Source organism: Chrysemys picta, chromosome 2 (assembly GCF_011386835.1).
Source record: "Chrysemys picta bellii isolate R12L10 chromosome 2, ASM1138683v2, whole genome shotgun sequence".
NCBI classification, from domain to species: domain Eukaryota; kingdom Metazoa; phylum Chordata; order Testudines; family Emydidae; genus Chrysemys; species Chrysemys picta.
In genome coordinates, this window is record NC_088792.1 from 201,186,911 (window position 1) to 201,209,331 (window position 22,421).

A 22,421-nucleotide genomic window follows, 5' to 3' on the forward strand; every position below is an offset into this window, starting at 1 on the left:
AGTCCAGAGACGAGCAACAAAAATGATTAAAGGTCTAGAAAACATGACCTATGAGGGAAGCCTGAAACATGATAACCGTTTTCAAGTACATAAAAGGTTGTTACAAGGAGGAGGGAGAAGACGCAATGGGCTTAAATTGCAGCCAGGAAAATTTAGGTTGGACATTAGGAAAAACTTCCTGTCAGAGTGGTAAAGCACTGGAATAAATTGCCTAGGGAAGGGACTCTCCATCAGCAGAGGGGAAGGGATAGCTCAGTGGTTTGTGCATTGGCCTGCTGACCCCAGGGTTGTGAGTTCAATCCTTCAGGGGGCCTCTTAGGGATCTGGGGCAAAATCAGTACTTGGTCCTGCTAGTGAAGGCAGGGGGCTGGACTATATGACCTTTCAAGGTACCTTCCAGTTCTAGGAGATAGAATATCTCCAGTTATTTATTTAAGAGCAGGTTGGACTTACATAGGTTAGGAATGGTCTAGAGAATACTTTGTCCTGCCATGAGTGCAGGGGACACACTGCTATCTGTAGGCATTTGCTACATCAGGTAGCCGTTTTTTACAACAGCAGCGTCTTACAATCCACTACCTATCAGTAACTGCTACCGGTCGCACATTGCTGCAGGGAGCAGTTTCCTACACCGGCAGTGGAGGAGAGTCTGGTTTCCATCAGGCGTTTGAATGAGGCACCCTCGCGCCCTAGTTGTGCGCCAGTTCGAAAAGCGGTTGCGGGGGGAGGGGAGTGCGCGGCCGCTGAGCGTGGTGGGTGGGGCTGGGGGAGAGGAGCCCCGCAGGGGGTGCTTGAGCGAGGACGGGTCGGGGCTGGGCACCGGGCAGGGCGCGTGTCCTGTAAGCGCTGCCGTGCTTGGGGCTCGCCATGGCGCTGCCCCCGGAGAAAGCCTCGGAGCTGAAGCAGATCATCCGGCAGCAGCTGACCAGGGTGAGGGGCGGGGGGGGAGACCGGCGAATAGCCCCCTCCGCCGTTGGAAGCGCGCGTGCTGGGTCGGCTGATGCCGGGGCTTTGCCCTGCGCGCATGGGGGGCTCGTGCCACTGCCAGCTTGTCTGTGTGAGTCTCCACCCGCATTCTAACGCCGTTCGGGGGTAGGCAAGTGCCCCCACCCACGAGCCAGCCTGCGACCACGAAGGGAGCCGGTGTGTCCCGTGGGTTTGTACCTCACCACAGCCACAATTGGTGGTTCTTTGGTTTTTCCGTTTGTGAAGGAGTTATCTGCACCTTCTGTGCGTTACCCAAATGGGGTTAAGTGCTGCCAGCTGCATAGGGGGAAGGCGAAGTGCCTGGACTTTTTCATTGTATCTTCAATCAGGTCTTTGATTGGAACATTGCAAGCAGTCCAGGACTTGAGCCAGCGAGTGCTGGCAGCTTTTCTGCTGGCCTGTATCCTTGACATGTGGATCTGGAAAGGCTTCCTGGGTTTCAGTTGGGAGAGAGGGAGTGAATTGAAGTCTAGGTGTATGAATTGGGCCAGAGTGGCCAGGATCTTGTTGTACTCCTGGACCACAGCAGCATCTCACATGATGTTCCCTGACACGATGCCTTCCAAAATGGAGATTCCCAGTATTGGTTGGCATTGATTTGAGAGAACCACTAACAATCCTGAGTGTGACATTGATTTCAGTGTCAACGAGATTGGTGTGGAAGCTCTTGCATACACACTGGCGCACAATACTCTGCTGTTGCCAAGACCAGAGCTTGTACTGATGTTCGAAGCATGTATGCATATCATCCCCAAGATGTGCCAGTGAGCTTCTGGATGATGTTAGCCCTTCTTTTAGGTGTTATCAAGGTATTGACGATAGTTTGGCATCTAGTTGAGGGTAACTCCAAGGTACCCTGGGTTGTACTCATGTGGTAGAGGCAGATCATAAAAATCCACTTTCAGTGGTACTTTGTTTTTTGTTTTTTTTTCCATATGGAAGGCAGAGCATTGGGTTTCAGTCGCCAAGTTTTGAAATATGTTTCAAGTGTCTGGAGGTCATTGTTCATCACCTTTTCTACTGCCTTCAGAGAGACGCTTGTGTTGATAGTGCAATATTGTTTGCATGGATGAATTTATGGGATGATGTGACCAGCTTCTCACTTGTGTAGAAATTGAATAGTGCAGACAGATCTCTGTGATTTGCTGGTAGATTTACCAAGACATACAGTGAATCTTGTGTTACTCAGCATCTTGGTGATGAGTTTGATGGTTGATTGGCATGAGAAAGCTAATGGTAACTTCAACAGAAAATGTTTGCGCCATACAGTATCTTATGCAGAAGACAGATCAATGAATGCTGCTTTTAATTAATGCTGATAACTGGGTTCTATGTAGTCAGTTAAGTCCGGCACCCGGTCACACTAGTTGTGACCATTTCTAAATCCGGCCTGCTCTTTGGGCACCAGTTGCAGTATCTGCTGTAACCTTTGAAGTAGGAGCTGCTCTAACAGTTTATAGCAACTACTAAGGGCTGGTGGCTTTTTGGGTCAGTAGCCTCTTTTCTGGGCTTCAGAATGACTATGATCTTGACCCCCTTTCCACTCTTTTGATATTATACCGGAAAAGTGGACGTTGCTGAAGAAGACTAATAGCCACCTTCAGACCAAGGTTTTTCAGGAATTCTGGATATATTCTGTCCATTCCTGCTGCTTTCCTGGACTTAGTGTAGGAAAGACCCTTGTCCACTTAACCTACTGTGTAGGGGACAGAAAAAGATGAAGGTGTGGAGGAGCAGATGACAACCTTTGTGCGCTTTGCCCTGTAATGCAAAAACACAATGAATATAATCAAATTGGCGACTGAACCTCCTTGTGGGATCTCCTGGACAGAAAAGCAATGGCTCTGGTCACTGAGTGATTTCAAATAAACAGGCTCCCAATATGTGTCCTGCCTTGTTATCCTTCCCTCTGCCTCAGGGTTTGTTTTAAAAGTGAGGTTTTTCTTTCTACTCCTGTTTTTGTTAGGGCAAGTATCTGCTTGCCTAATTATTGCCCCTTCCAACATCTGTTTATTATTCCTTCATCTTGTTTCTCCTCTCCTCTCTGCTCTGATTAGTCTTTTCCTGGGCTTGCTCCATCTGTCTTTTTTTATATATCACAAAAAATACCAAGCTCAGACCTTTTAGTCTGTTTTTTCTTTCTTCTCAGTCTTTGGGAGAGCTGGAAAGGTACATAGGCCATAGAGAAAAGCTGTGATTTCAGTTATGTGAAGTGAGACAGAGTGGGTAAGGTGGAGAGAGAAAGGGAGGTTGCTGCAAAAGGCAGGACCTTAAGAGAAGACTCTTGCACCATCAGCTACCAAATTGTGTAACAGAATAGACTAGCGGTAGATAAGTGAAAGGAATTGGGAGTAGGAAAAGACAAGGTCTTTGAGGTAAATTGGAGAAAATTCATGGAGGGCTTCGTTTTTTCTTTTAAAGATTAAGTTTAAACTGGATGTTGGAACAAACGAGAACTATGTGAAGCTTATTTATAGACATTTCTATGGTACTTAGCACCATAGAATCAGAGTACCTCACTTACACTAATTAATTTAGCCTTACAATGTACCTGAGAGATTGGGAAGTATATTTATCCCAACTTTACAGTTGAGGAACTAAGATACAGAGATTAAGTAACTTCTATATGGTCACACAGGAAGTTTGTGATGGAACCAGCAACAGAACCCAGATCTCATGAATCCCAGCCTAGTCTCTTGAACACAAGACCATCCTTGTAGGGACGAAGGTATACTAGACACACTGTGTGAGCAGAACTCTGGAGTTTGACACACAAAATGATACAAAAGCATGAATAAGATTTCATAATGGTCAGATCTGTAGATATGTAGGAGGAGGAGAGTTCAAGGTCTGGAATGCTGTCAAGATAATGGACAGGGAAGCCAAATAGTTGAGGCCTGGTTTACACTTGAGTTTTACCAGTAAAGCTATTTTAGGTAGGGGATGAGGTTTGTTTTTTTGTCTTTTTTTTACTGAAACACTTATACAATAAGGCCTTTACCAGTATATGCAGTTATGCCAGTGTAAAGGTGTATTAAACCAATATAGTTATTTCCTTACCTGAATGGGAGCATCTTTTTACTGGTAGAACTGCTGCCACACTAGGGGGTAATAAAGCTTTGACTATACTAGTGTAGTTGATGCCTGAGTCAAGGTGGGAAATAGAGATGAGTCTGAAGATACTGCTTTTGTCCAGAATAAGTACTTCTGTCTTGAAACAATCATCTAAAAGAAATGTAGAGGAAGCTGCATGTTAACTTAAGGTGGAGAGGGTGAACAGAGGAGAGTTGTTAAACTCGAATCAGTGTTTTATCTTAAGAATATTTAAAATGGGCATACTAGGTCAGAACAGTGGTCCATCGAGCCCAGTATCCTATCTTCTGACAGTGGCCAACTCCAGGTGCTTCAGAGGGAATGAACAGAATAGACAATTTTTGAGTGATCCATTCCCAGCTTCTGGCAATCAGACTCTAGGGAGATCCAGAACACAGGGTTGCATCCCTGACCATCTTGGCTAATATCCATTGATGAACCTATCCTCCATGAACTTATCTAATTATTTTTTGAACCCAGTTATACTTTTGCCTTTCAACATCCCCTGGCATCAAGTTCCACTGGTTGACTGTGCATTGTGTGAAGAAGTACTTCCTTATGTTTGTTTTAAATGTACTGCTTAGTAATTTCACTAACTTTCTAGTTCTTGTGTTATGTGAAGGGGTAAATTACATTTCCCTATTCACTTTCTCCACAGCATTCCTGGTTTTATAGACCTCTATCATATCCCTTCTAAGTCATCTCTTTTCTAATATGAACAGTCCGTCTTTTTAAACTCTCCTCATATAGAAGCTGTTCCATACCTTTAATCATTTGTGTTGCCCTTCTCTGTAACTTTTCCAGTTTAGTATGTCTTTTTTGAAATAAGAGAGACAGAACTGCATGCAGTATCCAAGGTGTGGGAGTACCATGGATTTATATAGTGGCACTATGATATTTTCTGTCTTTTTATCTTTCCATCTCCTAATGGTTCCTAATATTGTATTAGCTTTTTTGACTACTGCTGCACACTGAGCAGATGTTTGCAGAGAACTATTCAGGATGACGCCAAGGTCTCTTTCTTGAGTGATAACAGCTAATTTAGACCCCATCATTTTCTATGTATATTTAGGATTATATTTTCCACCGTTGATTACTTTGCACTTATCAACATTGAATTTCATCTGCCATTTTGTTGCCGAGTCACTCAGTTTTGTGAGATCCCCTTGTAACTCTTTTCAGTCAGCTTTGGACTTGCCTATCTTGAGTAATTTTATATCGTCTGAAAACTTTTCCACCTCATTTTTTACCCCCTTTTCCAGGTCACTTATGAATATGTTCAACAGCACAGGTCTCAGTACAGATCCTTGGGGGACCCCTTTATTTACCTGTCTCCATTGTGAAACTGACCAATTGCTCCTACCCTTTGCTGCTTATTTTTTAACCAGTTACTGATCCATGAGAACTTTCCTCTTATCCCATGACTGCTTACTTTTCATACGAGCCTTAGATATGGAACCTTGTCAAAGGCTTTGTGAAAGTCCAAATACATTATAGCAATCTGATCACCCGTGTCTGCATGCTTGTTGACACCCTCAGAAAATTCGAACAGATTGATGAGGCATGTTTGCCCTTTACAAAAGCTGTGTTGACTCTTCCTCCACTACTTCTGGGTGAATTCTGCATCACTGCGCGTGCACAGAATTCATGTCCCCCACAGATTTCTTTGCTTCTCTGCAGAAACAGTCTTCTGATGGGGAAGCAAAGGGAAGCCCACAAGAGCAGTCATGTGCCCCTCCACAGCAGCGCAGGCAGGTTGGTTCAGGCACCCGGAGCAGCCGGTAGAGATATAAATCCCCACTAGGATGGGGGATGGGAGGGCTGGGCAATCCTGCGTGTCACTCTTGTGTCCCTCTTGCTCACTATTGCAGCACGCTTGGCATAGAGAGGCAAGGGTTTGGGGTGTTTCTGAGGAGGTAGGCATGGGGCAGAGCAGAATGTAGCAGCTTGCCTGCTTAGTGAATTGTTCACGTTGTCTTTTGTGAATTTCCCCAGGATTATAAAACAGGTGTAAAAGTTTTAAGGCTCCTTTATATTGCCAGAGTGATGTAAAGGACAATATGGCCTTATGAATGCTTATGGTGCTTTAGGGATTAGAACGAGTCTAAATTTTTGGGCTGAAAAAAATTCCTATCAAAATGTTCTCCGTGAACTGTTTGGTACTTACCTTTCTGGAAATGGTCAGCAGCCAATATAAATTGTGAGTTTGATTCCCCAGCCCTCACTTGCTCTTCAGTTGCCTATGAGGTAACACTGAGCATATGGCTGCATATATTTGTTGACCAGTAACTAGAAATAAAGGGTCAAACCTAGCTACATTACTATTAGACTAAGGTGTTTGGGGATTTCCTCCAGTGCTCCCCACTCCCATTCTCCATCCATTGTATTGTAGTTTAAATAAATTACCAAAATAAATGAAACTGGCATGATTACATTACATTATTTTTGATAAATAAAATTGGAAGAATTTTAAAATATTGTGTGCACAATTTTTAATATTTTGGCGCAGAATTCCCCCAGGAGTACTCAACATACTGTGTTCATCTCTGTCTCTGATAGTTCTGTTCTTTACAATATTTTTCAACAAGTTTGCCTGCAGTTAGGCTTACTGGCCTGTAATTGCCAGGATCACCTCTGGAGCATTTTTTAAAAATCTGTGTTACATTAGCTATCCTGGTACGGAGGCTGGTTTAAACAATGTTTTACATACTACTGTTAGTAGTTCTGCAATTTCATATTTGAGTTTCTTCAGAACTCTACCGTGTGATCCTGGTGACTTATTACTGTTAGTTTTAGAACAAATTGATCAATTACCTTTGTTTACAACTCATTCTGGGATAGTCCTTCAGATTTGTCACCTAAAAAGAATGGCTCAGTCTGGGAATCTCCCTCACCATACTTTGCAGCGAAGGCCGATGCAAATAATTAATTTAGCTTCTCTTCAACAATCTTGTTGTCTTTTATTGCTCTTTAGCACCTTGATCATGCATTTTCCCCACTGATTTGGCAGGCTTCCTGCTTCTGATGTACTTTAAATATTTTTGCTTTAGTTTTTGGGTCTTTGCTAGTTGCTTTTCTTTTTTGGCCTGTCTAATTATACTTTTTACAGTTGACTTGCCAGGGTTTATGCTCCTTTCTATTTTCCTCGGTAGGATTTGACTTCACATTTTTAAAGGATATCTTTCTAACTGCCTCTCTTACTCTGTTTAGCCATGGTGCCATTTTTTTTGGTCCTCTTACTGTTTTTTTTTTAAATATATGCATTTAGTTTGAGCTTCTGTTATGGTGTTTTTAAATTGTTCCCATGCAGCCTGCAGGCATTTCACTTTTGTGACTGTTCCTTTTAATTTCCATTTAACTAGCTTTCTCATGTTTGTTGTTCCGTGTTTTTAAGTTAAATTATACTTTTGTGGATTTCTTTCAGATTTCCCCCCCTTCACCAGGATGTTAAATTTAATTACATTACAGTCATTATTACTGAGTGGTTCAGCTTTTATTCACCTCTTGGACCAGATCCTGTGATCCACCTAGGACCAGAGCTGTCCCTTGAGTAGGGCGAATCGGGACGACTGCCCTGGGCCCGGCGCTTTGGGGGGTCCCACGCCTTGATAAAATTGGGACTGTACCGATATTTAGCCCTTTGCCCTGCATCCCAACTGATGTAGGATTTGGACACCATTTGTCCTGATATTTAGATGAGGCAGATGATTTGGGTGAGGAGGTGAATGGGGAGGCAGGCGGACGGCGAGAAGGAGAGTGGCGAATGGGGGCGGGCACCGGGGAGCACCGAATGGACGGCGGGGAGGCGAGCAGTGGGATTGCGGGGAGAAGGGCAGCAGGGTGTGTGTGTGAGATGAGGCAAGCAGCAGACGGAAGGACGGTGAGGAGAGGAGACTAGCGGGGAGGCTGATTTGTCCCAGGACCCGCACCCTCCTAGAGACGGCCTTGCCTAGGACTAAATCAAGAATTGCCTCTCCCCTCATGGGTTCCAAGACTAGCTGCTCCAAGAAACAGTCCTTAATGGTGTCTAGAAATTGTATATCTGCATCCCGTCCTGTGATGTACCCAGTCAGTATGGAGTTAGCTGAAATCCTCCATTATTATTGGGAATGTAGAAATGCTTTCAATAGAGAGAGGAAGCTCAGTGCCCTCAAGTGTTTTTATTGGTTTTAATGACTGCTGGCAAATTATTAGCAAATGAAAATCATTATATACACAATTTGGAAGTGAAGGTTAAAGGTAGCTGCAAAATTACCAGTGTAATGTAGGGAAGTATTTTGTGATTTCTCCTGTTTTTGGAAATCGGTGATGACCATTCTCCCCACACTCAAAATGGGAAATACTTTGTGTACTGTATTACTGTTTCATCTGGACTGCTGTTTGTTGCAGGATTGTTAATTTTAATCCACTACCATGCTGTTCAGAAGCGTATAGTTCTAAGAGCACTATACTTTCATTGAGGGATATGGCTTGTTTAAATATTGTAGGAGTATCAAAAAGTAGTGTTTTTAGATCCTGTCAGAGATTGGGTAAATTATTGTACAGGATGTAATATAAAGTTACTCCTGGTGGAATTCTGTGCCAAAAAATTAAAAATTCTGTGCACAATATTTTAAAATTCTGCATATTTTATTTGTCAAAATATTTCAACATAATCAAACCAGTTTCAATTATTTTTGGTCATTTGTTTCAAAATACCTGTCTGCAAGTATGTCTGTAACAGTACAGAAAACGCATAAGATTCAGGAAATGTTTTTTGACAAATAGATTCCTTACTAGGGATATTAATACAGAACTCTGAGTAATAATTCATTTAAACTACAATACAGAAACTTATTTCCTGCACTCCTCAGAAAAAATGCAAAGGCTTGGGAGAGTCAAGGGTAACAGAGGAGCTGAGGGAGAGGGAAGTAAATTGCTGGGGAGGAGCCTGGGTGTGAACTTGGAGGGTTGTTGGGTTTGGGTGGGAAAAGGTATGGAACAGGTTTTTTTGGGGGTGGGGTGGGGAGGGATTGTTGGGGAGCTTCTCCCATGCAGACCCTGGATGACCCGTAGCCTCTCCCATTCATTTAGGCACATGTGCCCCTGTCCCCATGTGTCTCTGTGCCCTCATCCAGCCACTCCCATCCGTTGTAGCTTTGCACCCCCTCCTCCATCTCCATGTGTCTCTGTGTCCTTACCCAGCCTCCCTGTGTCCCTGTACCCCCTCCCCCTGGTCCCCATGTGTCTGTGTCCCCACCCAGCCACTCCCCTGCCCCTGTGTAGCTCTGCACGCCCTCCCCCATCACCATGTTTCTCTGTGCCCTCACCCAGTCACCCTCTGTCCCTATATCTCCCTGTACCCCCTCCCCCATCCCCATGTGTCTCTGAGGCCCTATGCTCCACTCCCATTCAGCCCCTGCCCCAGTCTGTCCTCCCCCACTAGCCCTTATGAGCCCCTGTCTGACCCCCGCCGCCCCCCCCCCCCGAACCCTATGCTGTCTCCCCATAGCTGGGAGCTGCTGCTATTTTTGCACCACAGTACCCTCTGGTGGGCAAAGGTGGACTGCAGAAGCTTTGGCAGAAGCTTTTTTCTATGCAAAAATCTGCAGGGCTCGTTAATTGTGCACGTGCGCAGTAGTGCAGAATTCTCCCAGGAGTAATAAAGTGTTCTGTTTAGATGGATGTCCATGGCAGAATCCGAGAAGTACTTGCTGAGACTATACGTGAAGAATTAGCGCCTGAGCATCAACAGTTATCCGCAGAAGATCTGATGAAAGCCCTAAGACGACGAGGAATCATTGATGATGTTATGAAAGAACTTACATTTGTAACCGTGAGTAACTTTTGAAAAAGAATATGTGAATCAGAGTGAAAATATCATCATTTTGGCATTGTGGAAATTCTTTCACTAGAGAGTGAAAGCTCAATGCACTCAAATGTTACTTATATTAGCTTTAATAATTGCTACCAAATTGTTAGCAAATCAGTTTAACATTTACTCTGACATCATTGAATGACACTATTGTTTCTTGAAATCAGTTGAAGTTATGTGTACAGTATTAAACTATCCAGTCAGACAGAACGTCCTAGCCACTCATGAGAAGGGTGGTGTTTGAGGCATTGTAGGGGTGGGAGTGAGGGATTCTCAGGGTTTCAAGAGCGTTATTTCCCTCCATGACTCTTTAAAAATGTATTTTAACTATACTTCTAGGATATGAATGACAGAGAGATGACTTCAACTCCAAAACCTTCTACACATTTTGTTAACAGACAACCTCCAGTACTGCAAAAAAGTATGTTTTTGTTAATATAATATCTGGATCATAGTTCCATAAGAAATATGAAATTTTACTTACAAGATGTAAGGTTAACTATTTGAACTTCATTAAGTTTTGATTGTGTTTTAGGAATTCAGTTAAAATAATTACCATAATGTACGGAAAGCAAGAGGTTTTCCATATATCTTGTGACCTTTTTTTATTAGTTTACTGATGTTTTAAAAACATTTCTTAAGACCTGTTGGCAGTTTCTTCACATTTATTGCTACACTTTGCAGCTAACATTGACCCAACACGAAGGTATCTTTACCTTCAGGTTTTGGGTGGAAAAGCTTTTCTGGAACATCTGCAAGAACCTGAACCTTTACCTGGTCAAATTTGTTCTACCTTCACTCTGTGTTTGCACTTTCGAAACCAACGTTTCCGTTCGAAACCCGTCCCATGTGCCTGTGAACCAGATTTTCATGATGGTTTTTTACTTGAAGTGCACAAGGATAGCCTAGGTAAGGAACACCGTAAGTCTGAAAATAATGTCATGTATTGTGCTAACCTTATGGAGTTGTTTCAAATTATTTGATATTATTTTGATCAATAATATAGCAAATACAAGTGAAAGTGTTCATTGTCTGATGCTTTATTTTTTCAAAACTACATTCACCGAATCATGATTTAGTTGGAAATGTAGGGATTGTTTGTGACCATTGCAATAATTTTTGAGTATTTATCATATCAGAATTAAAACATGTAGATTGATTAGATCACATTAGAGGTGGCTAAATTAACAATATTAGCCTGTCAATACAGATGGTGGCTACTGCCACATCTATTGTTGGCTGTAGGCTTTGGTACAATAATACCAATTCCTTTCCTAAAGGGATACAGAGAGAATCTGTTAACTTGGGAAAAACAGTCAAAATATGTTGAAAAAGGAGTTTAATGGGCAAGATTATTACCATGTTGTAAACCTCCAAAATATTTTAATTGAGTTAACAAGATGAAACAGGATGTATGTCATGCTGGAATATTGCTGTGCCTTGACTGCATCGTTCATGCCTAGAAGCCTTGTAGCCACTCAGACTAGACATATTTCATTGTCCTATTGAAAATATTAGAAGGCCCTATCATTATTTTTTTATTGTACCAAAATAACATATGGTTCTTTTGTTAAAATAGTCAGATAGTAAAACAGCAGATGAAGAATCCACATTCATGCATACAGTGGTATAAATGAAAACATAGGAACATAAGAGTTGTCGTACCACATGAGATCAGTGGTTCACCTATGTTACCAGTTGCTTCAAAAGAAGGTATTAGAAAGCCCATACAAGATTATTATAGAAGAACCTGACCACAGGGGAAGTTTCTTTCTAACTGCTGTCAGTTAGTAGTTGGCTTGAGTCCTGAAGCATGATGGGTTATATTATTTAAAGTATCCCAGCTAATGTAATTGAGGATATTCTCATTAAATACCTATCTTTAAAAAAATTTATTAAGAGCTTTCTTCAAATATGTCTTGTGGCAATGAGTTCCACAGGTTAAGTATGCATCGTGGTTTAAAAAAATCCCCCAAATATTTCCTTTTATCAGTTTTAAATTTGTTACCTTTTCATTTAACTGAATATCTCATTGTTCTTGTATTATTAGAAAGGTCAAACAAGAGTGCCCAAGTTTACTTTATCTAACAGTCATTATTCTCTGTACGTGCATCTTGACCCCTTCCATTTGTCACCTTTGTAAACTAAACAACCCTAATATTTTCAGTCTTTTCTCATATGGAAGTCTTTCCATGTCTCTGTCATAATTTGTTTCTGAACCCCTTCTATTTCTCCTGTATCTTCTTTTGAGATTGGGGGAGATGAGTGGCCAGAACTGATTGCTTTTTAACTTGTGCAGTAATTAAAAAAAAAAAAAGTTTTAGAGCAGGGGTCTCAAACACACGGCCCGCGGGGTGATTTTCTGCGGCCCGCGAGCCCCTCACAGTCCCCCCTCCCTCCCCCAGTGTTTATCAGAGCAGCGGCCGGACGTGCACTGGGAGCAGGGCAGGCTCCCTGCCTGCCTGCTCTGCGCCGCTCCGGGAAGAGGCTGGAACGTGGGGGAGGGGAGGGCGAAGGGGCTGTGTGTGGCTGTTACTTTAGGCAGCGCCCCCAGCAGCTCCCATTGGCCGCTGATCCCCGTTCCCGGCCAATGGGAGCTGCTGGAGGCGGGGCCTCAAGCAACAGAAACGCACAGCCCCTCCGCCCCCCCTTCCCCATGTTCCAGCCTCTTGCGGGGGCAGGGCAGGGAGCTTGCCCTCCCCCTGGTACGCGCCGGCCAGATCCTGCCCCCCGAACTCCTCCTGCAGCCCAACCCCCTGCCCTGAGCCCCCTGCTGCACCCTGCTTCCCGACCCCCTGCCTCACCCCTCACCCTTCCTGCATCCCAACCCACTGCTCTGAGCCCCATGCCGCACCCCTCCTGCAGCCCGACCCCCTGCCCTGAGCCCCCTGCCGCACCCTGCACCCTGACCCCTTGCTGCACCCCACACCCCAACTCCCTGCCCTGAGCCCCCACCACACCCCTCCTACACCCTCTGGGGGCAGGGAGGGGACAGAGTTGGGTTGGGGATTTTGGGGAAGGGGTTGGAATGGGGGCAGGGAAGGGGTGGGAAGAGGCGGGGCAGGGGCGGGGCCTCATGGAAGGGATGGAGTGGGGGCGGGGCCGAGGGCAGCGGCGGGGGGTGGGGGGAAGCGTCAGTAATGAGGCCCTCAGGCCAATGTACTAGTCCTCATGTGGCCCTCATGGTCACTTGAGTTTGAGACCCCTGTTTTAGACGCTATAATTGTGTGTTCTGTTAAAGCAATTCTAGTAGGGAGAATTTCTAATTACAGTATTGTGATTGAAGTAATCTATCTGTAATGTGCTTGTTATTTTGTATTGGTCTAATAATGGCAGGTGATGGAAGTAAAATGGTGGATGCAACCACTATGTTATCAATATGTGATCCAGTGCATATGGTTCTGATCAAAACTGACACGTTTGGTGAGACCACATTAGTGGCATCTTATTTCTTGGAATGGCGATCAGTCCTTGGTGCAGAGAACAGAGTAACAAATGTTGCTGTAGAACTTCTGGGTGTAGGTAAGATTAAACATTTCAACTATAATGGCAAACTAAAAATTGTATAAAAATTGCTTGTGGCTGAAACCAGTATTTACAATATGGTAAATTGTAATTTGGTTTCATCATGGCTTGGCTAACTAACATAGAATAATATCTCCTAATAAATTACATGGGATACCTTTAATCTTCTTTCCTGTCATCTGATACAGAAAATATAATATTCCAAATTCGCTTCTATGATTGGAGAAATTGTGAGGTGGGACTTCCCCTCCATTTGTATTCTGCAGAGCTTAAATAAATAACCAGACAAGACCACCTAGCCAGACAGATCCAAAAGATGAGGCTGACCACCACCCGGAAGTTCTAGGGTCAGCCTGCAGAGAAGCTCATATCCACTTACTGTGAAAGGGGAGGTTGCTGGATTTTTACCAAGGTGCTGTCTTTGAACCCTGGATAGGGGCTTCATATTTTGTCAGCCTATAGCTAGTAGCGATGTCAAATCTGAAATTTCAACTACCACAGCAAACGGAAGGGAGAAGGCTTTTTCTGTTTACCTGCTCTAGAGCTTTCTGGCTGCTGCACGAGTGAAGAGTTTTTGTTACTCAGCTCTTTATCTGCACCCCTTGCAACAGTCAAGAGGTTTAGGAGGAAAGAAGTCTCTGGACTCCACCTGTCAGCCTTTGTGTTGGCTCCCTTTTTATGAGTGAATATTTCCCTGTCTGCTTCTTCTGCTCATAGCCCTTCAGAGCATCATTGGCGTGAAATTGACATTCTCCACAATTTCATTGCTCTTCAGAGGTCTGAATAGCAGTTTTAAAACCAGCCACAGAGAGCACTGTGTTGTGCTCTCAGTTCTACAGGTTACCGTGATTGACTAAAGCATGTTGCTGCTAAGATAGTAGTTCAGTTTTAAATGTATAGGTTTATCATTAAGTGTAGCTTTAATATATACTTTTTTCCAAATTGGGGTGGAACTTTTAAGTCTTGAGGCACTATAGTTTAATGGACCAGACATGGACTTAGGAAAGGAGGAGGAAGATCTTGACTTCCAGTCCTAGCTCTGCAATAGACTCATTTTGTACTCTTGGGTAGGTCACTTGAGAGTATTTTCTGTCACAGTTGCTACATCTGTAAAACAGGAACAACTTGCCTATGTATTTTAGAATATTGTTGTGAGGATTAAATCATTACCGTTTGTACATTTTAGGTATTACATAAGTGCTAATTTAAAAAAAAATGTTTTGTTTTGTTTTTGATGGATTAGTCCAGTGTTGATGTACAAGGAGTAAACCCTGACAAGAAGATTCTTTAAGGAAAAACAACTCTGCTATGACCACACCATTGTTTTATATTACCTCCAATACTTCTGTGGATTTTTTTTAAATTAAATAAAAAGAACCAAATAGCTCACCGACTAAATAAAATTATTCAAGAAGTTTAACACAAAACCACAGACTTGGGTAGAAGAGGGTCTGAAAAGTACACAAAAAACATTTGAGCATAAGGATTTGAATAAGTTTTAGTTATTAATGGAAAAACTCCTGTCATTTTTCCACTTGTTCACTCCATTAAAACATTAAAATCCATAAAACCACTATCTTGTCCTCCTTCAAACTCCCCTTATGTCTTACCTGTGTTGTCATGCATGTGATGTGTTTTGTAGATGCTGCCATTTGATGTAGCTAGACCAATGGTTCTCAGACTTTTGTACTCATGACCCCTTTCACACAGCAAGCCTCTGAATGCGACTCCCCCTCAAATTTAAAACCACATTTTGTTATATTTAGCACTATTATAAATGCTGGAGGTGAAGTAGGGTTTGCAACCCCCCATGTAATAACCTCGTGACCCTCTGAGGGGTCACGACCCCCAGTTTGAGAACCCCTGAGCTAGACAAATAGCTAGCTGATACTGTTGCTTATGTTGCTAATTTCACTGTTGCCTCATCCTCTTCTAAACGTTTGTTTGTTTGTTACACCTGTTAACATCAAGTCATAATCCTAAATTGTGAGATCTCTGGGGCAATGACTGTCTGTTTCTTGGGGGGAGATTTTAAATCTTTTTGTACAATACTTAATGTAGTGGGTCCCTTATCCTTGACTGGGGCCTCAAGATGCTGCTGTCATGCATATAATAAAGTACACACACAAATATTTAAGCGTCAATCTAATATGATCATAAGAAAAACTTGCATCTTTCTTTTTTCTTTCTTTTCAAAATTAAAAAGGACAGATACTTTTTTTTTTTAAATTAACTTTTTTGTGTTCATTCTTGGTTGACTGACCTATATGTCATAGATGCCTCTGAAATTCTCAGCGAATTGATCAAGCAATATTTTGGTTCAAAGGTACAGAATCAAAGGTTTCTGTTGGAGTCCTAAATATCAAACTTGAGATGTATCCACAGCTAAATAAGACACTGTCCCAGGAAATAGTTAATACTCAAGTAAGTAATTCATAATTTGTACGGAGAGTGTTTTTTGTTTTGTTTTTAAATTCACCCAGCTGTCAACTTTCAGACGTGTTGATACTAAGGGTATGTCTACACTACTTGCCGGATCGGCGGGCAACGATCGATCCAGCGGGGATCGATTTATTGCGTCTAATCTAGATGCGATAAATCGACCCCCCACCCCACCCCCTAAGCCCTCTCTCGTCGACTCCTGTACTCGAGCACCGCAAGAGGCGCAAGCAGGGTCGACAGGGGAGCGGCACCACGGTGAAGACACCATGGTAAGTCGATCTAAGTACATCGACTTGAGCAACGTTATTCACGTAGCTGAAGTTGCATAACTTAGATCAATTCTCCCCCCCCCCTCCCCCGCCCCAGTGTAGACCAGGGCATAGATTCCAAGGCCAGGAGGGACCATTGTTATCATCAAAAAAAAGAACAGGAGGACTTGTGGCACCTTAGAGACTAACAAATTTATTAGAGCATAAGCTTTCGTGGACTACAGCCCACTTCTTGGGCTGTAGTCCACGAAAGCTTATGCTCTAATAAATTTGTTAGTCTCTAAGGTGCCACAAGTCCTCCTGTTCTTCTTTTTGCGGATACAGACTAACACGGCTGCTACTCTGAAACCTTTCATTGTTATCATGTAATCTGACTTTCTGTGTAACAGTGGCTAGAGAGCTTCCCCAAAAGAATTCCTAGAGCATATCTTTTTGAAAAACATCCAATCTTGATTTAAAAATTTCCAGTGATGTAAAATTCTCTGTGACTCTCGGCAAACTGTTGCAATGGTTAATTACCATTGCTGTTAAAAATTTACCCCTTATTTCCAATCTGAATTTGTCTAGCTTCCATTTCCAGTTACTGAGTTGGGTTATGTCTTCCTCTGTTAAACTGAAGAGCCCATTATCAAATATTTGTTCTCTATGTAGGTACATATAGACTGTAATCAAATCACTCCTTAACCTTCTTTTTGTTAAAGTAAATAGACTGAGCTCCTTGAGTCTTTCACTAGAAGTATACACAGTATTCTTCTCTGACACTGGATTTTTAAATTGTCTTGAAGAGTATTCATGTTGAACAATGATATTCATCTAAAAATTCCCTATAAGCAGCTGTTTCTCCTTCTCCTGATAAAAAGGGGAGTTCAATTTAGAGTTTAATATCTGGCAGACTGCTTACACCCAATCCCCACTGCATCCATGAACTCAGCTGCATGCAAATCCATCTCTGGCTGGGAAGAAAGGGATAGGGTTGCTTTTGCTCTGACATTTCCAAAGCTGTTTCTCCTTTGTAATTAAAAAAAAAAATCATTCACAATTTTATTCCAAATTACATCACCATATACGTTTTATCCTTTAAACCTAATTTTAATCACCTTTAAGCAGAAAAATAAGGTAGCTTCAGCACACTTTTTTCTTGTATGCATGACATATGTGTTTGTCTTCTTACTACCTTTCCCCTCATGATGAAAGCCAGTAAATATTAACATGAAGACACAGAGAGGTTGTCCTCCACTTTCATTAATAAGACACACAACGCTGATGACAAATCTACTAGCTCTTTGGTGTGTTAGCATCCAAATAAGCAGTATAACACTAAGTTTTCATTAGTTGTTAGGAAATATTTCAAACCCTAAATAAGATTACTTTCAGCACTTGCATAACTATTATTTTAAATACTAAGCTGCTGCCCTCTTTTTTCATTTTTTTTAAGAATGGAAGGAATTGATGCTGCCACTGCTTACTGTGGTGACCATTTACAGTTTAGAATTTTTTCTCATAGCATTAATCTATATCAGGAATATTAAAGTTAAATAAATGTATTTTTACTGTAGCTTGCCTTAGAACGCCAGAAAACAGCAGAAAAAGAGCGTTTGTTTCTCGTGTATGCTAAGCAGTGGTGGAGAGAATACTTGCAGATCCGGCCTTCACACAACACAAGGCTGGTAAAGATCTTTGCACAGGTTTGTGAATTCTTCTAAAAGATGCAAATATCTGCTTTACTCCTAATTGAAGGTATTTTAATTGTATGTATAGACTACAGGTTTAAGTAACCTGTTTTGCATAAGAGTATATATTTATAGGTACAGAATACATGTTTCGATGTTATATAAAATTTCATCCTAATGAATTTAGGTTTTGCCACTTGTAAGTATTGCAGAAATCTCAAAGTGATTTATGCAGGTCATTCCAAACAAGTTCTTATGCTACACTAAAACATCATGTAATCTATATATGCCAGATACATTACAGAACAACTTTTAAGAATATTTTATTTTAGAGTTTTAAAAATTATCATGGGACTGTTTTATTGAAGCTGCTCAGAGTTTTATAATGTTAGAATAAATCCCAGTAGAGAGAGAGAGTCAAAGTTGCACAGTAAATTTATTTATCACATGGTTACCACCTCCACATATTTAACACAAGTATATAAATGGAAATCATGGCTGAGTTATGGCTGCCTGCCCTCTGCTTACTATTCCATCTCCTTCAGAATTCTGATGAGCTTCAAAAACTGCCACTTCTCTTAAACCTATATGCCAGAGACACATTTTCTTCTCCACCCAAATACTGATTTCCCTCCCCAAAGTTACATCTGACCAAGGCTTGAACACAAACATCTCACATCTTTGAAGTCCATTATCTCCTGAAGCTGCAAGCCTAAATAAAAGAAACTAAAAACTTCTATTCCTAGAATACACTTTTTGTAATCTATGTGGTGCATACATAATATAGAATATGTATGTTAAAAGGTTTTATTAGCATGACCTGTATAACGTACTACTAGTTTTGCTTGACCATGTGATATTGCAGTGGTAAAAGTGAACTTTTATACTGCTTGAAACTGTCTTAAAATTATGAAGAAGCTGGTGCTGCAGGCATTCCTCATAACCTGATAGGAGATCTTTCAGAATCTTCTTCTCATTCTGATTTCTTGGAGACATTGAGGAAGATCTAAGAATTATTAGCATCTACTTGATTTTGTATGAATTAAAATAACCCCAATATGCATAAAAATAATGATTATACAATATATTTTACCTTGAAATATTGTGGGAGGGTATTGGAATTGGGATGTAGAGTATATCAGTAGCTCAAATCCAGCCCTGGTTGGCAATAAACCTATAGGTTACTGCCATGTGACAATGTTAAATAGGTCTTTAAAATGAGCTGGTGAATGTTTACTGTCAGGACCTTTCTTGTCTTTTATGCAGGAACTTTTGACTAATGCTACTAATCTCTTTAGTTTTAATATTTTTGTCTTTTCATTTTACATTATGTGATGTTTTAATGAAAAGATTTTATAATTTTATTGCAGTTGCCTGTGTGGCACCCTGAGTTACTCTGGAGTGGGTGCACTTTATAAATAAAATTAACACTCTTGTTACCAATCTCAGTAGAGCTGTCAAAGATTGGCTGAGCGACTTCTCATTCCTAGAAGGGGTGGATGAAGTTGAAGCTAGTACTGCTACTGCCTTGTTGTGTCTGTTTTGTGGATTCAAGGACTATCTGTTGTCAATCTGGCACTTTTTAACCAACACTAAATTAACTTAATTTCAAATTTTCCTTTATTATTTTTTGGTTTGCTTCTAAAAGGTCATTAAAAACAAAACAGAAGCAAATCAAAGAAACAATTTTTTTAAAATGACTTCTGCTTTTAAAGCAAAAGATCAGAGTTAGCCACACACAGGTTTCATCTTGCTATGCAGCAGTTCATTCCCAGAAAAGATTGATGGGATTTTGTTTTTACATGGAACTTTGATTAATCCCCATTCATCGCAATTATTTTAATGTTCAGGATGAAAATGGGATAAACCGTCCAGTATGTTCATATATCAGACCACTTCGAGCAGGCCGTTTGCTGGACACACCCAGGCAAGCTGCAAGATTTGTTAACGTCCTTGGTTATGAAAGAGCCCCCGTTATTGGAGGAGGTGGTGGTAAACAAGAACAGTGGTGCACCCTTCTGGCTTTTCTGTGTAGAAATAAGGTATAATGGGATAGTCCTTTGTGTAAAACAATATGGTTATTATAACTGCAGTGCTATATTTTTAATTATTTAAAGTGGCTAATATTTTATATGTTGAAAAATATACACATTTCAAAGGGGATATGTTCTAAATTACAAATGATAACCCATGCCTATCTTGTATTTTTCATATCATGACAAATACATTAAACAATAGGCAAGGAGTGTTTTAAATGATCCAAAGAAAGGTGAAAAGTCTCTTATAAGCCTCTCTTTTTGGAGGGGGGATATGCTATAAACAGGTTGGAAACAAATCTTTGTATTCAATTTTCACAATGTACATTAGACTAGTAGGGACTGTACAGTTTATCATAGATTGCACCTACTGTATATCTGAATAAATATCTTCTTTCATCACGAATAATCCCAGAATGCAACACAGAAGCAAGAATCTTCTGAACACGCCCACCCCCCCACCCCCCGAAGTGCTCCCACTTCTGAAGTGTTAAACCATAAAAAATAATTTCACTTGTATGTTTACCATAGGAAGTGCAGAATACCATAGCCAACTGAAACTGCAGACAGAATTTAAATAGGCAGAATGTAGTTTCCCGAGTTAAAATTGTGTTAGAATATTACACGATTCGTATGAAAGGTCCATGGGATCTTTAATGAGCACAAATAGATAGAATCTTGGTTTAATTTCTTATCCTTCAACATCATAACCCCTAACATTAGGTGGGGGCCCTATGGACTCACCAACACTGCTTTCAGTAAGTGCTTTTTTGGAGTTTTTACATTAGCATTGAAACCTTGTCAGGGTATAAAATAATACATTTAGGAAAACATACAACATCATGAGAATAATTCAGGAATGCAGTATTCAATTTTCCTGAAAAGACTCATTGTCTACACTGGTGTGTTATGCTTCATGCAGGACTTTTGGAAAACTTTTTTCTTAGAGGTGAAAGAGAATAGAGCATGTATTTTAAGGAAGACAACTTCTGATCTTCTTTGTAAAAACTTGGAAACCATATATTTTTGTTTGAGAAATGCAAAACTCTGACATCTAATATTTGAGTCACTGTTTTGTAAAATCTCAGCTGACTTCAGGATGTCTGAGATCACTTTCAGTATTTACGGTAATTCCTTCTCAGAATTATTAGGTATACATTTCAAAGAATTGCTTTACAACTTCTGAAAGAAGATGTTCTTTTGTAGTTGAGAGTTGTATCTAGCTGTGTTAATTTTCTTTTAACTATTCTAGAGATTTAAAAAAAATATTTAATTGCTTAATGGTGATCTAAAAAAAACTTGAGAAATAAAATCTAAAACTTTTTTCTCTATTTTTAAATTGTTTTGTAAATTGGCTTAATTATTACTCTTAGGTGTGTGATAATTCTGTAGAGCTTTTGTTATATTTCCAGCAGATACTTGCCTGATTTACGTACCTTTACTATTTCAGAGGACTGCTTCCTGTGTTGATGTTCTTCCAGCTCCTGTTTTGGTTTAAAGTCACTCCAAAATAAAATAAGTAGACATATTCTCAAATAATACTCATATCCTGAGTGTGATGCAAGACACAGAACAAAAGTTTTCTTAAAAATTGCATCACACTGATTGTTTCAGTTCAAAATGAAATTTTGTTTTTATTTTTGGGGGCATTTTTTAGTCACTCTTAGAGGAAATGAAGCAATACCTCACAGAGAACTAAGAGACTTGTCAGGTGGAGAGATTTAACAGGCCACCAGAATAGAATAATAAGTTTGTCTGTGAAGTGAGTTGGAGATCTCAGTGTAGTTCCTAGTGGTCAGGTGTCCACATGATGAAACCACCACAAATAAAACTGTCAGTCTCCTCAAGAGGATGAAAATGTAACGTGGATGGAAAGTGGCACATATCTCATGCCCCTTAGAAATATTGCTTCTGGAATGCAGCTGAGGCACACTGGCGGGTTAATGCATGAACTTGCCCTAGAGTATTTATTGTATGTATGAATTGTTTCTTACTATTTCTCTGCTGTACCTGTCCTCTGGGTAGTACAGTCTCTATGGTTGTCAGACCTGCCATCTTCCATGAGTAATATATTCACAAAATAATTGCAAGATACTTGATAACACACACCCTTCTCATTTTTAAAAATACCCTATTGCTCTGCTGTGCTCTTTTTGTAGATACATTGTTTTTAAAAAAAGGCTTGATGCATCATGATTAGAAGCCTTAAAAATTACTGCAATTTCTGTTCACGCAGTTAATAAATATATTCGCTATCTAGGGTGACTGTGAAGATCATGCTAACCTTTTGTGCAGCCTTCTCCTTGGGTATGGATTGGAAGCCTTTGTTTGTGTAGGAACAAAAGCAAAAGGAGTCCCTCACACATGGGTAATGACTTGTGGGACTGATGGAACCATCACTTTTTGGGAGAGTTTAACAGGACACAGGTGAGTAAAATGAGATTAAGGGGAATTAAGATAATGTAAAATGTATTTTCCAAACATAGGTGATGTTACTGCAGGTTCCCATTGTGACGGGTTGGATCACAGAAACCCCCTTGGGGCT

The 22,421-nt window shown here is 40.9% G+C and overlaps 1 protein-coding gene across 3 annotated transcripts in view; it reads left to right on the forward strand.

Moving 5' to 3' along the window:
• Window positions 1-745: 745 nt before the first annotated feature.
• CEP76 (centrosomal protein 76) overlaps window positions 746-22,421 on the forward strand; it is a 43,513-nt gene continuing 21,837 nt past the window's right edge. Inside the window, exons 1-9 of one of the 3 annotated variants that reach the window (XM_008164402.4) lie at window positions 747-930; window positions 9,740-9,895; window positions 10,274-10,355; window positions 10,619-10,843; window positions 13,271-13,456; window positions 15,786-15,883; window positions 17,727-17,855; window positions 19,691-19,882; window positions 22,137-22,303. In XM_008164402.4, the coding sequence (XP_008162624.1) occupies window positions 868-930; window positions 9,740-9,895; window positions 10,274-10,355; window positions 10,619-10,843; window positions 13,271-13,456; window positions 15,786-15,883; window positions 17,727-17,855; window positions 19,691-19,882; window positions 22,137-22,303 (1,298 nt within the window). In that variant the 5' untranslated portion in view covers window positions 747-867. Of the gene's footprint in view, window positions 1,058-9,739; window positions 9,896-10,273; window positions 10,356-10,618; window positions 10,844-13,270; window positions 13,457-15,785; window positions 15,884-17,726; window positions 17,856-19,690; window positions 19,883-22,136; window positions 22,304-22,421 lie in introns of all 3 variants that reach the window. The other 2 variants (XM_065585231.1, XM_065585232.1) reach the window with 2 other exon arrangements.